The sequence below is a fragment of the Strigops habroptila genome, chromosome 2 (assembly GCF_004027225.2).
Source record: "Strigops habroptila isolate Jane chromosome 2, bStrHab1.2.pri, whole genome shotgun sequence".
In the NCBI taxonomy this organism is placed as follows: Eukaryota; Metazoa; Chordata; class Aves; order Psittaciformes; family Psittacidae; genus Strigops; species Strigops habroptila.
This window is the reverse complement of record NC_044278.2, coordinates 94,421,911-94,436,432: the sequence shown is the minus strand read 5'-3', so window position 1 is coordinate 94,436,432 and position 14,522 is coordinate 94,421,911. Positions and strand designations below refer to the sequence as shown.

Here is a 14,522-nt window from a genome sequence, read left to right as displayed (position 1 = left end):
TCTGCAAATGGAAAGTGTGCCCTGAAAAAGTACACAAGCAGAGGACCCCCGAAATACACACTGCAAAAACTGCCAGTTTACGAAAAAGACTCTCTTTGGTCTGCCCGCCCCTGCCCTCCTCTGCCGTTGCTACCTTGCAATTTATGACATCCAGATAGTGGGAGGTCTGACAAACCGAACAAGGCAGTGAGCAAGAAATTCCATTCCTGTTGAAATCAGTAATTCCTCTGTGCAGGCTGCCTTTTCGTGTGTGTGTGTGCTTTTGTGTCACTTCGAGAAGGGCTCTGATATTATTATTACTTTAAATATAGCTTGCCCTGGGGCGGGGAAATGCACGAGGAAGGAGTCGGCAAGCAGCCTATCTCTCAGAAGAAAAGAGCAAGCCTCACAGCACAGAAACTGGCTTCACTCAAGTGTGCAGTTTAGAAGTCAAAAAAACTATTCCAAATACCACCACCTTGGAGAAGACTGAAGAAAAAGGACACAAAACTGGCTAAACACAGTGAAGAACATGGTAAATCAGGGTACAAAGTGCACCTAACTGCAGTTTGAGAGTGGGCTCTGAAGTACAATGTAAGTCTTCCTTAAATTGTATTTCTTTTATCATAGTATCTAGTTGTTTAATTTCCATTCTGAAGCGAGGCTGGGCCAAAAGGTACAATTAGCTATAAAGATCAGCATGGAGCAGAATGTGTAATCTCTGATATGAGGCTGAAAATTATACTGAAATACAACAGAAGTCAGGGACTTATTATGACCATATTATGGAAGATGAACTATAAATAAGAGCATATCTAATTATTTCAAGAGAAAGATGCTGGATGGAATCTTTAATCAACTTTCTTAATAGGGAAGTGAGAGCTCTGCTGTTTTGTATGGCAAGCTATTTTAATACTGCTGTGTTTAAAATTGGGTGATTACAGTTACCAACAGCAATAAGATGTAGCTCCAGAGGGGAGTCCTAGTGGTTGCAAAAGTTTTTTCTCTTTCATGTCTCCAACATTTTTGCTCTCTGAAGCCTCAAGTCCGCGTTCTCTATCCTACAGCTTGGTTTTGCTTTTCAGCTGGATTTTCAATGTGTGCCAACAATGGACTTCCTATGGAACTGAGAACAAAACATTTCAGCTTTCGGAGTAATTCTGGTATGTTTTTCTACATCATGCTAGTGGCAAAATATTGTGCTCCTTCAACTTCTGGCATGGACAACTGAGGAATATAAAGCCTGATGGTGACAAAGGGTGAAAAATTCCTATTTTTCACTATTTATCTCACCAGTTTCAGACTTAGCAATGGATATTCTTCCTAATGAGGACAGCTCTATGAACCCAACTGCAAACTCCTTAATACAAATAAATCATGAGAGAAGACTCTACAGAAATGTTTATGGAGCTGGAGAGATTAATATATCACATCTCTTTAACTTGACTGTGGACTCTGAAAACTTAACCAATCTTTCTTGTGAAAGTAACATGAGCCCACCGTGTTACCCTTCCCTGTTTCAGCTTTCACAGAAAAACTGGCCAGCTTTGCTGACAGTGATAGTGATTGTTTTAACCATTGCTGGAAATATTCTTGTCATCATGGCTGTGTCACTGGAGAAAAAACTACAGAATGCCACTAACTATTTTCTAATGTCACTCGCAATAGCTGATATGCTGCTGGGTTTCCTTGTCATGCCTGTGTCAATGTTAACCATACTTTACGGTGAGTATTAGCTGTGTAACCTACTGCATGTTTTGAGAAACTTTAAACATTGCATGCACATGTTGTTGTTATTATTATTTCATTCTCTTACCACAAAAAATTGTAATCACTCCATACAAGTTGAAATATATGTAATTGGTTAATAGATGTAAGAATAGGTGAAGTACTTGTATCTTTTCCTACTTTATATTTCTAGTTACAGGCATTTTAAACACAGTCCAGAACATTAGTTTATTTCTCAGATGTTGTCTCTATCAGTTTTAACCCTGGCTCATGATTTTCAATATTCCTAATGAGAATGTAGGTTCCTGCCAGTTACTATGCTCTGCAAATATGCACAGAAGCACTAATAACTACCTTTAGATTCAAAGTAGGCAACCCCTTTAATTTGTTTAAATGAAGTAATACAAATGTAAATAATTCTTTTAACATCAACACCCTGTTTAGACATCTATTTAGCAGCAAATGCTGGAATAAATATTGTAGGAGTTAAAAAAAGTGGATGGGAATTAATTCTGCCTAATTTTTAGTAACATTTACAACTGCATAGCTATGATTTCTTAAGAGAAGTTATTTAAAAATTAAGTGAATAATGACTCACAGTTCATACCCTTGCAGATGATTAATAGCAGATCTTTCTTCTCATTTTCACCAAAATTATTTGCAGCATAGCTCACACAGAAAAAAAGCAGCAGCTTATGTGTTCGGTGCCAATACTGTCAGGCTGTTATAATCCCTAAACTTAGAGAAATGAGTTTTCCAGTGCCACAACTGAATTGCTGCAGTTCAAGGAGAAGCCAGACAATGCCAGGAGGAAAGTGATGTTGTTTACAAAGCTTTCTATTGCTTCACTATTTTGGGACTAACAGTCCATGCATGAGCCTGTGACTTGAGAGATTTCATCCAGAAAACTGGAAGTTTATTTCCCAGTTTCAGTATTTCTACACAGATTGCCCTAAGTAGCATTTGCAAACAGCAAATGATGTGTGCAAAAAGTGATGCAAAACTGTTGTGATTTATTGTATGACTGATGCAATTATCTTTGGTGGGAAAAACAGCGTAAAACAGAACCGCGGGAGCAGAATTCGTCCCATGTGTGAGATGAGCAAACCCTGTAAAATCCTGTGTGATTCCCTGCGACATGCAACAGGGACTCCTGCTGGCCAAGCTCTGTGCCGGGGAAAAGAGCGCCCAAAGTCCGCAGCTCGGAAGTGATTCGGAGGTCGGGACGCAGGATTTCCTGCACACCGTGAAGATGAAATGGTTGTGGAGGAAGGCTGCGTTCCCCTCCTTTGCAATCACCGGTGTGGAGGAGCAGCAGGCACCTAAAGCCATAGAGGAGGGAGTGTGTTGGCTTTGCTTTTTTCGTTGCAAGGTCAAGGAGGGGAGGTCTTTGCAGGGTGGCTTGGAGTGAAAAACCATCTGGTGGTGCACGCAGGTACCAGAAGAACCACCTCATCACAGTGCACCATCAATCTCCAGGACAACCAGCAATGGCACAGAGTGAAACCTCCCTTTACACAGGAGCATTTGCTCAATCTCAGCCACCCAACTTCAGCCAGGTCACTTATGTTGACAGTCCTGAGCCCAAACTGGGGGCCTTTTCACGTACCTTGCTCTGCTGAGGCACCTCCAAGGCTGTTGAACAAGAGTGCTTCACCACCCACTCTGCAGCCCCTTGAACGGGGATTGTAACTTTTTCTCAGAAGAGAGATGATTTTCTTGAGAGCTTTACAGTTATTACGGGCAATTCCTGTTCAGGTGCCCAGCCACACCGGACACGTGCCTGTCCCAGCCTGCACCCTTTGGACAGGAAGGCTTCTCCATCCAGCCAGCAGCACCAGCCTTTGCTGGAAAAAGACACTCAGCAAGTGCTGCCAAGGTGGATGTGCCCACAGAGCAGAAAACTCACAAAGATGAACAACAGTGCTGGTTCCCACCCAGAAAAACATAGGCTGCTGGATGCCAGTTGCTCCTGCCTCGGAGGCTCGTCCCGCATTGTGCAGCGGCAGCAACAGCATGGAGCAGCTGTCAGGATTATTGGCAGATGCTGTGTAACTCCTTGCTGCAGTGGAAGGATGAGGCATTTCAGAGGGCTCCTGTCCACCCCAGTGTGACCCCAGATGTGGTCTCAGCTGATGTGCTTCTGATAAAGCAGGACAGTTGCTCCTCAGCAACTGGCCATGCCTACAGACTCTCCTCTCTTCTTTCCTTACAGCAGTTCCTTAGCCTTTCACTTAAAACAGTTTTCCTGCACCTCCTATTACCAACAAAGCAGCAGCCCAGCCATCCTGGCCAGCTTGGCTTTTTTGCCTCCTCACCTGAAAGGCCTTGTGAGAAAACCTATCTCCTCTCCTGGTCGCTACTATCTAGCTACATCAGGAAGAAAATCTTGTCTCATCCTAGGAGCTAAGTGCCCTCACTATCAGTCTCGCAATCTGAAAATGTATAGGTGCACAAGCATCACTTTCCTATCCCTTGGATGATACTGCCTCATGTGAGCTCCTGGACTGCATGAGCTCCCATGGTCCATATGAAATCATGGAACTTGTAAAACTTGTCCTGCCTATCCAGTCTTTAAATTGCATCCAGTTTTATTTTGTTTTGTTTCCCCTTGGATATGTTGAGGGGTGAATTTGACAGTGGCCAAAGCATGGCACAAGGCAAAGGTGCCCTGTGCCATGCTCCACATAAAATGTCTACATAATGTGTGCCACATAGAATGGGTGCTGTTTTATCCCTGTCCCATCCAAGCTTAGAGCAAGGACAAGACATCTAGAAGGATATGACAAATCTGGTCCCAAAGGCCACTGAAGCAAGAGAACAGATGTATGTTGTCAAGTGTAAAAATACTTTATCGCTTTTCCCTGTGTAAACTGTCCTGTCCTGACAGAGAGATACTGTTGGAAGACATGCCCCTGAAAGCCAGCCCCCACATAACACATTCCAGAGACCAGATTCCCCACTGGAAGATCAGAAAACAAGATAAAGCATATCCATAAATATTGTATGGCTTGTCAAGGTCAGCTCATATTACAGCAGTCCAAGATCACCAAGAAATAGGTCTCCTCAGTGCTTACTGAGACTAAATTTAATTAGGCACAGACCTAGTTCCTCTGCCTTTCCCTCTGTTCCTTCTGTTGCAAATCTTGTCCTGCATCTCCAAAGGAGTCAGGCAGTCCCAAAAATACTAGTGTGTTCTCATAATACCAGCTTTGGCATTTCCCAGTGCTGCATTGTCATGAACAGCTTGGGTAATATACTCTAAACTAAATCACCACAAGATAAGGACACGGATAACTGTAAAACTTGCTCCAAGGGGAGTTATTACTGGTTCCCTGAAGGACTAAAAGGGCCTTTGAATGGAGGTCCTGGAGGGCTTTGCTTAGCCTGGGTCTGCTCAGTACTGCTGCTAGCAAATTGTATAGTGAATAGAGTGTGAGCTTACACAGCGTTCCAAAAGCTCCGAGCTGGAAGAGGTTAGAAACAGTCAGAGGGGCTGGATCAGAATTGCCAACAATCTGGACCCCTGAAGAGAAAGTCAAATGAGCAAACAACATTCAGTGAGGATAAATGCAAAAATATCAACTTAGGAAAACGATAGCAAACCAACTACTGCTGGGGAAATTTGTCCAGGCTTCAGGAATGCTGAACAGGATCATAAGCTAAGCATGCATCAGTAGTATGGTATTTTTATACAAAAAGCACTTATCATTCCAGGTTTTGTAAGTAAGAACATTCCCTGCAAGACCTGTGAAGCAATCTTGCATTTCACTTAGCAGTTGGGAGGGCTTTGCAAGAATACAGAGTCCTGTTTTGGTCACTGAATGATAAGCAAGATATGGATAAATTAAATAGATTCCAGGGCAGAGAAACAAGAAGTACAAAAGTTGTAAAAGCATCATCTGTAAGCAAAAGATAAAGGAATTGGCTTTGCTTAGTCTGGATGAGTTAAAAATCCAAATAACTAGGCAAGACATGATAGCCATCTTCCAACAGCTTCTGGAAAGGAGAGCCATCAATTATTCTTCATGGCTATTGGGAAGAGCAAGGATAAGGGGGAGGCTTAATTTGCAGCAAAGAAGATATAGGTTGGATATTGGTAAACATTAATGTGTTTGCTTTGGATTGCTTTCTCTGGAGGAGTCTATCAATATTCATTGATAAAGAGCATATCCTTATTTAAGTACATGGTAGTTGCCTAAAGACAGGTGAGATAAATATCAGTGGTGTACAACAAAATACATTTCTTTCCTCAGCTGCCACTAAATCTAAAGTTTCAGGTTCAGAATTTAGGCAGCTCTGCATATCAGCAGGTGTTAATAATGCAGTAATTACATGGATAAAAAGTCCTAAAATAAAATTGAGAATTTACAGGTTTACAATGACAAAATTGCTTCTCTTTCCATAGATTTTCTGTCAGAGATGGTTAATTATAACATCAAGCACTAGTATTATGCAAATAGAATTAAAAAGAAACAAACTTACACTGCCTGTAGCCTGGGAAAGAAGGAGAGTTAATCCAAAAAGCTATGGAGTTAGAAGGTTGCAAGCAAATAAAAAAGGCTTCTTAAAACAGTGCCAGGCAGCTTCTATTGAACGCATCACTTACTACCAGCTCCTCTTAGAAGGATACATGCAGTAAGACATAAGTGTCACAACAAAGATGTATGCCACGTTCTTAGCTCATGTCAACTTTCTCTTGTGCAGGATACACATGGCCTCTGCCTACAAAGCTCTGTGCTGTCTGGATCTACTTGGACGTGCTTTTCTCCACTGCCTCTATCATGCACCTCTGTGCCATCTCACTGGATCGCTATATTGCCATTCGAAACCCCATCCATCACAGCCGATTTAACTCAAGAACTAAGGCTTTTGCAAAAATAATTGCTGTTTGGACCATATCAGTTGGTAAGTGAGGCAATATTTCAGCATGTAATTGCAGATTTCTGGCCTTTGAGAGAATGTGACATATATGCTGCAGTCTAAAACTGTATTCTCTGCCTGCAGTATTTTGCTTGCACAGCCTAAGTGCTGTAACGTAGTAATTATGCAATGGAAATCAACAACGGGACATGGAGGAGAATATACATTAGTGATAGGACTACTGAGTTCAAGTTTGTTTTAAAGATGTGTTTATTTCCCATACTGATCATCACCTTAACATCTAACAAGAAAATATTATGTTAACTTAAAAAAATATTTCAGTGTTTTATGTAAGTCAGTTGTTCCCAATTTCTTATTAGGATTATTTGCTTAGAGATGTTTCTTATGGGCACATGTTTTCTCCTTTCTTGGTGTGTATGATGGGGTATTTATAGATCCTGTTTAGGAGACAGTAGACATTCTGTGTATGCTGTAAATGAGAGGAGTTTCTCCACAGGACAGTTCAGAGTTACAGCCTAAAATGGGTGCCCTGAATGATTCACTGGATAAATCTCCTTTTTGCACTAGCAAAACCCAGAGGCTCAAAACTAGGCATGGGAATGTCACTGTTTCATTCCCACAGTGACAGCATCCTGGGTCCAGAGCAGTCTCACGGCACCAGGAATTTCCTGCCCCCCTTCCTCTCTCCCCGCTCCCCAGCACTGGCAGCTCACTTGTTCAGAAGTAGGAAAAATTCACTTTTTTGCCAAGTGTTGCCTGCGATCAAAGATAATTAGCTGATTAGCCGCTTCCCTGGCTAATACACATTATTTCAAGTGGTAACTGTAATCCATTACCATTCTTCTGAGAGGAAGGAAAGGAGATGATGCCTAACAGTGTTGCCTGCCTGGGTCTCCGAATTGTCTCCTGGCCTTTCTCTTGATTCTGGCTCCTAGGCTGAGAAAAAACAGTCTAAGATTTTTGTGACTTAAAATAGCTTTATCTTCTGCTGCACAGCAAGAAATAGTGGGAACCCTCTTGCAACAGGAGGACAGTTCTGCATCCTCTAAGACCTGGTGAGGTTCAGCAGCATCACATGTGGCCCTGGGGTGCATTCAGCTGATCAGATATAGATGCCTAGCACAGGCCATGTGAACTCCACCCTAAAAATACCTAGTTTTCAACTAAAAAGGAAGCCTAAAGCAACTCAGATCTGGATGTCTTCATTTAGATTAGATGAATCATACCTTATATGTCTAGTCACATTTTCATCAATCCAGTAGAAAACTCTGTCCAGTTTTTCCAGTTTTTGACACTGCTAAGTGCAAGCATTTCCAGTGCATTCTCCATATAACATAAAAAGGTCAGGCATTCCTTTAATTTGTACATACTGTGCTTTTCTGCATTTGTGTGTGGAGCCTGTGTTTAGTGTGTGTGAAATTACCATCCTTTTTAAACACAAATAAATTCACAGAATGATCAGAATGACCATTCGAGGGACAAACCAGTAGTCCATGCCACTCAGCCTCTTTCCTCAGATAAGGGCTCACTGCTACAGTATCTGAATTAGCTCACTATTAAAATGAATCCAGAAAAAAATATTATTTAAGCCCTATTAGTTATAACATGGACTATGTTCTGTAGCAGGAGGGTTTAGTTTTTTGATATCTTGCTATTAAATTTCAAAAGTTAGGACTATTCTTTGCAGTAATAACTAATAACAACTTGCCTTTTGTAAAAACACTTTTTCTGCTGTCTGGAGAATTTTCTTGTAACAGTGATCAGATGAACCGCAGATGTTATTTGTTATCACTATGGCAAGTGATAGGAACATGGTCCTATTTATATAACTCTGAAAAATACAGTTCCTTATTTTATTGGAAAGCACTGAAGTGTGGCATGACTTGAGAGGAGAGTCCCGCTCTACTGCAGCTGGATAAGGACACATGTAAGAGAACAGTGGATCAGGAAAATGGGTGGGCTGATAGGGTTAAATAGACATAAATGAATGCAGGCAAGCACATTGATGTGTGCAGGAATGAAGCGGCGCTGAGCTGGCTTGCTAGTCCCATGGAAGCAAGGGGCATGGGGAGACAAGCTGAAGGAAGATGGGTTGGTTCCCACCCTGGGAGCCGTGTCGTGAAGGCAAATGTGATGTGCTCCAGAGGACAAACAGGGAAGCAAACGCACAGCAAGCTATAAAGAAGCTGCTGAGCTAGTCACAGCCAGGCTGAAGTGAGTTTGCACCATGACATATTGCTATACTAATAAAATAAACGCCAGTATTATAAGGAACTTTGATAGATCCCAGATCACCCATGCAACTTGCTGTCAATCAGTCTTCAACCCTGTCCTGATCTCCTACCATCTGATTCAGAATAGGTAGGAAATGGTTTCTGAAGAGTGAGGTGTTTTCTATGTCATTTACAAATAGGAAATGCTTTCCGAGCAAAGAGGTGCTCAGTATATCATTTAGCAGTCTCCAGGCTCTCAGTGCTACTTAGAGTGACAGGGATATAAATTATTTAACTCTTTGCATTTTCCCATAGCTATAGCTGGCACAAGCAGAGCTGGAATCTGGCACAATGCTCTCCACAGCTGCCATCTCACTGACAAATTTGGAAAGGGGAATTGTTTCTCAAGGTTTTGCCCTCCAGCATCAGTTAGATAGCCTTTGTCTTCCCCTTGCTCCTGCAGTCTGCAGCTGAGCTGACACCTTGTGAACTGTCATGGTGTATGACATGGAGGGTAAAAAGCAAGAGAAGGAAATGAAGGACATTATGTTCCCCTGCGTAGAGGCTCAATTTACCAGGGGGAGAGGGAGGAATCTTCTGATCAGAGACCCTCAATACCTCCCTCACTGTCAAAGTCCTTAGTCCATCCTCTTACATAGCCCCCTTCAATGATTGTTTTACCAGGCTGAATCCAAATCTATTTAGGCTCTGTGCAGCAGTATCCCACGCTGTCGTGGTTTAATCCCAAACAGCAACTAACTACCATGCAGTTGCTCACTCACTCCCCTATCCCACCGCAGTGGGATGGCGAGGAGAATTGGAAAAGGTAAAACCCGTGGGTTGAGATAAGAGCAATTTAATATTTGAAATAAAGTGAATAAGAATAAGGATAAGAATAAGAATAAAGAGAGGAACAAAAACCAAAATAAAAAGCCAAGTGATGCACAATACAGTTGTTCACCACCCACTGACCAATGTCCATCCCATCCCTGAGCAGTGATCAGCCCTTCATGGCCCTCACCCCAGCAGAGTGCCCAGGTAGACACGAAGGCAAACAGCATCCTGGCCTGTATCAGCAATAGTGTGGCCAGCAGGGCCAGGGCAGTGATCATCCCCCTGTATTGGCACTGGTGAGGCCACACCTCGAATCCTGTGTTCAGTTCTGGGCCCCTCACTACAAGAAAGACATTGAGGTGCTGGAGCAGGTCCAGAGAAGGGCAACAAAGCTGGTGAAGAGCCTGGAGCACAAGTCTGTTGAGGAATGGCTCATAAGGGAACTGGGGGTTGTTTAGTTTAATCTGAAGAAGAGAAGGCTCAGGGGGGACCTTATCACTCTTTGCAACTATCTGAAAGGAGGATTGAGCTAGGAGGTGTCTGGTCTGTTCTCCCATGTAACAAGCGACAGGACAAGAGGAAACAGACTCAAACTGCAACAGGGGAGGTATAGATTGGATATTAGGAAAAATTTCTTCACCAAAAGGGTGCTCAGGCATTGGAACAGGCTGCCCAGGGAAGTGGTGGAGTTTCTGTCCCTCGAAGTGTTCAGAAAATGTGTAGATGAGGCCCTTAGTTACATGGTTTAGTGATGATCTTGGCAGTCCTGGGGTAACAGTTGGACTTGCTGATCTTAAAGGTCTTTTCCAATCTATTTGATTCTATGATTCTATGATTCTAACTCCCCCCCATTTATATACTGAGCATGACATTCCGTAGTATGGAATATCTCTTTGGCCCTCTTGGGTCAGCTGTCCTAGCTGTGCTCCCTCCCCGCTTCCTGTGCCCTTCCTCACTGGCAGAGCATGAGAGACTGAAAAGTCCTTGGTCAGAGTAAACACTACTTACTAACAACTAAAACATCGGTGTGTTATCAGCATTATTCCCATATTAAATCCAAAACACAGCACTGTGCCAGCTACCAAGAAGAAAATTAACTCTGTCCCAGCCAAAACCAGGACATGTGACCAGGTCATCTTTTACCCTTCTCTGAATCTTTTCTAGTGCTTCTACATCCACAGGTGGCCAGACCACAATACTCAGGAGATGGACACACGATGAACTCATGTGGTGTGGTAATATTTTCTGCTTTGTTATAAATTCCCACTTTAATAAATCCTACCTTTCTTTTAGTCTTTTGGATCATCCCTGCACACTGAGCTCAGGGATGCTCAGTTCAGTGACTCCAAAATCAAAGAATCATTGAATGATTTGGGTTGGAAGGGACCTTTAAAGACCACCTAGTTCCAATGACCTTGCAATGGGCAAGGAAATCTTTCACTGGATCAAGTTACTCAAAGCCCCATTCAACATGATGTAGAACATTTCCAATGATGGGGCATCCACAACTTCTCTGGGCAAACTGTGCCAATGTCTTACCACTCTCATTGAAAAAAACTTTCTTCCTTCTGTCCAACCTAAATCTATCTTCTTTCAGTTTAAGACGATCTTCCCTTGTCCTGTCACTACAGGACTTGATAAAAATTCCCTCTCCATCTTTCTTATAAGCCCCCTTTATACATTGAAAGGCCACAGTAAAGTCTCACAGAGCCTTCTCTTCTCCAGACTGAACAACCCCAATTCTCTCAGCCTTTCTTCATAGGAAAGGTGTTCCATCTCTCTGACAATTTTCATGGCACTCCTCTCTTTCCTGAGTAATGATAAATAGTTTTGCATTAGTAAACAGGGTTACCCCCCGACCAATGTACAATTTCATCTGCTACTTTGCTATCCATTGGCTGAGATTTATGAGGACCTTCTGCAATTCTCTACAGCCAATAGCCATGTGTTACTAGCACATTTTATTCAGTGCTAGTGTCCACACAAACAGGTCATGGATGAACTGAACAGCACTGATGAACACAGAAGGCTGTGGGACGCTTCCTTCTACTGCCCTCACTGTAGAAATAAACTGTTTAATCTTACCCCTTGTTTTCTGTCTTCCACCCCATACTTTTACTTCCAGAGGATCTTTCCTCTTCTGCTATTGAGCTTAGTTTCTTACAAAACAGTGTTGTCAGAGCTATCTGGAAATCCAGAAACATTTTATCAGCTGAATTACCCTTACCCACCTGCTCACTGACTCCTGCAAATACTTATAGCTGATTTGTGGGGCATGCAGAAGTTCTCTTAGTGCTTCCGAATCTACCATGTCTCTTTCATTATGACTTTTAATTTACCTTAATTTATCTAAGTAATAATACCTTCATTCACTAAATTCGTAATTTTCCTTTTAGTCACTAAATTCACAAATTCAGTGGACTTGGTCCAAAGACCAGTCAGCCAGTGGTTTTCCTTCTGTTGACTTCACTGACGTATATAGTATTTAAAAAACAGCATAAAACCCCCACAGATAATTTGATTTACTTATATTGACTTTCTTAGTTAAAAAAAAAAAAAAAAAAGTTGTATTAACATTTGTTTTTGCATTCACTGGAAGAAGAGCATTTAGACAGCAGTTTTTCTTTCACCAGACCATGTAATGCCACAGGCAATTGGTTTAGAATGGATTCTAATTACTGTAACAGATTCTAATTGTGTCTTTAATTCTTAAATCATCCAGTATCCAGAGTGGCTAGGTAATTAGATTATTTGTAGCTGTTGAAGGCAAAAGCCCATTAAACTCTCAAAATTATTCCATTTGTTTTAAAGCACAGAGGTCATTACTGAAAACAGGTGTAAAAAGCCCAAGCATTTCCCATTTCCTCTTCCTAGAAAAAATAGAGTTGGATTTTGAAAAGTCTTTCACTGGAATCTATAGAATTGTATTCAGCCTATGCTGAAAAATAAGGGTAAAACACTTCTGAGTGCTAAGTCAGCCTAAGAAACTTACTGCTCTGCAAGAGGCCAAGAATACATCATTCTCTCTTTTCAAAATCCTTGAAAGTGCCACATAAAAGAATTATGAATGTTAAGCCCCTATACCTATCATTCCTCAGTCCTTATTTTTCTCTATTCCTCTGTTAATGGTCTAAGTAATGTGAAGTTTGATGAAGCCCAAATCCTCTTAGCTGAGTTTTTATCATTTCTCACTCAGCCTACACATCTGTTTGCTGCCTCCAGGCAGTCTCTGCTCTCCCTAGTCACTAACAACTTAGATTTATTCAGTATTTTTCATGCAGAAAAAAAGTCCAAGTGGAGCTGGATGAAGCTGGTGAAATACCTCCCATCACACAACTCTCTAAAATTCAGAAATGCAGAAATACTGCATCATGTGAAGCAACATTCTCCAAAGCGCAGGGTGCAAAAAGCTACCTCCAGGTGTATGAAACAAGCTCACGGCAACTGAGCCCTCTGATAATTTGGCAGCGTGAGGCTTTATGGTGAAACAGAGGCTCGCAGGCAGCTTACAATTTCTCTGCCTGACCTCTTGCTGTCCTGCAGAGTACAAAGGGCCAGGAAAGCAGTTGAGACTGGTAGAGTCCATCTACTGTTGTCTCTGGATTGTGGTTTATTGACAGCTCCAGCCTCCTTCAGCTCACTCCTACTGCCAAGGCCAGCTTTTGTTTGAAAGTCCCTTTACTGTCTTCAAAAGGCACAAATAGCCAAGGGGCTGCAGGTTGGGAATCCCTGTTCTGGATCCGCCACATCCTACATTTCTTCCAGATGACATAATTTACTAGTTCATTCAAGTCTAATTTAAGGATGGCTTGGCATAGGAAAAGACCACTTGTTGTAACATGGAATATACTGCCAAAATACATAAAATTGCAATTAATTACACACAGCACTGTACTCCAACAATACAGATTTAAAGTTGAGCACCTAAATTTGGAAGTGCTGGAGCTAAACTTGAAATATCTGCTACACTACTCTCTTTACCATGCAGTCATTCACTTCACTTCCATTTCTTCTTTTGAAAAGTTGGCTTTGCATTCTCAGTGGTATTTATAATAATTTTCTTAGTTAACATTTCTTTTTCTTTCTTTTTTTTTTTTTTTTTTTTTTTTACCATACTTAGGAAATCATCTCACAAAGAGGGAACAAACCGTTTGCTTTTTCCAGCTGGGGAATCTCAAGGGCAAACGTTGTAGGTTTTGTGTTTGGGCAATCTCCTGGGACCTTTTCCATTTGTGGATGTAGATGCCAATATAAAAATAAAATGCCATAAAGATGTTGTCAAAAATTGTGACACAACATACAGAGAAATTTGCATTAACTATAGCAAAGGGCCATGGAACATTTCGTAAAAGTATTAGAGCTTCATCACCATCTCACAGATATAGGATCTTCATTGTTTTATTGTACAGAGACACAATGTATGAGGCTCAGTAGTCAACAATTATGCCAGTACAAAGTTCATCCCACACTAATGACACCACCAGCAGCAACAACTAATGAGTAAAGGAGCAATTCATGCCCAGGTTTCCAAGGGAAGTTAACATTCAGTGCTGTGATGCACATTTCTAAGTTGACGAGCACATGTATTCTGGTTATGAGACAATACTTAAGATGATTCCAAGGAAGAGACATAAATATGTTTACTTTCCTCACTGATGTAAGTTATTCCTGTATTTCCCATGTAACAGAATCCTCTGCTTGATTTGTTCTTCCCAGAAGAGTGAACACATGTCATCCACCAGACCAACAGCTTACCTGTTGATAATCTCCCTCTCAAAATTATGAAGGTTAAAAAAGCTTCCATTTTGAACTTGTATGGGGTTTTTTCACTATCTGACAAGGAGGTGTTATTAACCTTACACTTTTATTTACAAAAAAGTGCTT

General features: G+C 41.6%; 1 protein-coding gene across 3 annotated transcripts in view; it reads left to right on the top strand.

The window, feature by feature from the left end:
- The first annotated feature begins 343 nt into the window (after nt 1-343).
- HTR2A (5-hydroxytryptamine receptor 2A) overlaps nt 344-14,522 on the top strand; it is a 28,298-nt gene continuing 14,119 nt past the window's right edge. Inside the window, exons 1-3 of one of the 3 annotated variants that reach the window (XM_030477409.1) lie at nt 344-573; nt 1,065-1,704; nt 6,415-6,615. In XM_030477409.1, the coding sequence (XP_030333269.1) occupies nt 1,290-1,704; nt 6,415-6,615 (616 nt within the window). In that variant the 5' untranslated portion in view covers nt 344-573; nt 1,065-1,289. Of the gene's footprint in view, nt 1,705-6,414; nt 6,616-14,522 lie in introns of all 3 variants that reach the window. The other 2 variants (XM_030477410.1, XM_030477408.1) reach the window with 2 other exon arrangements.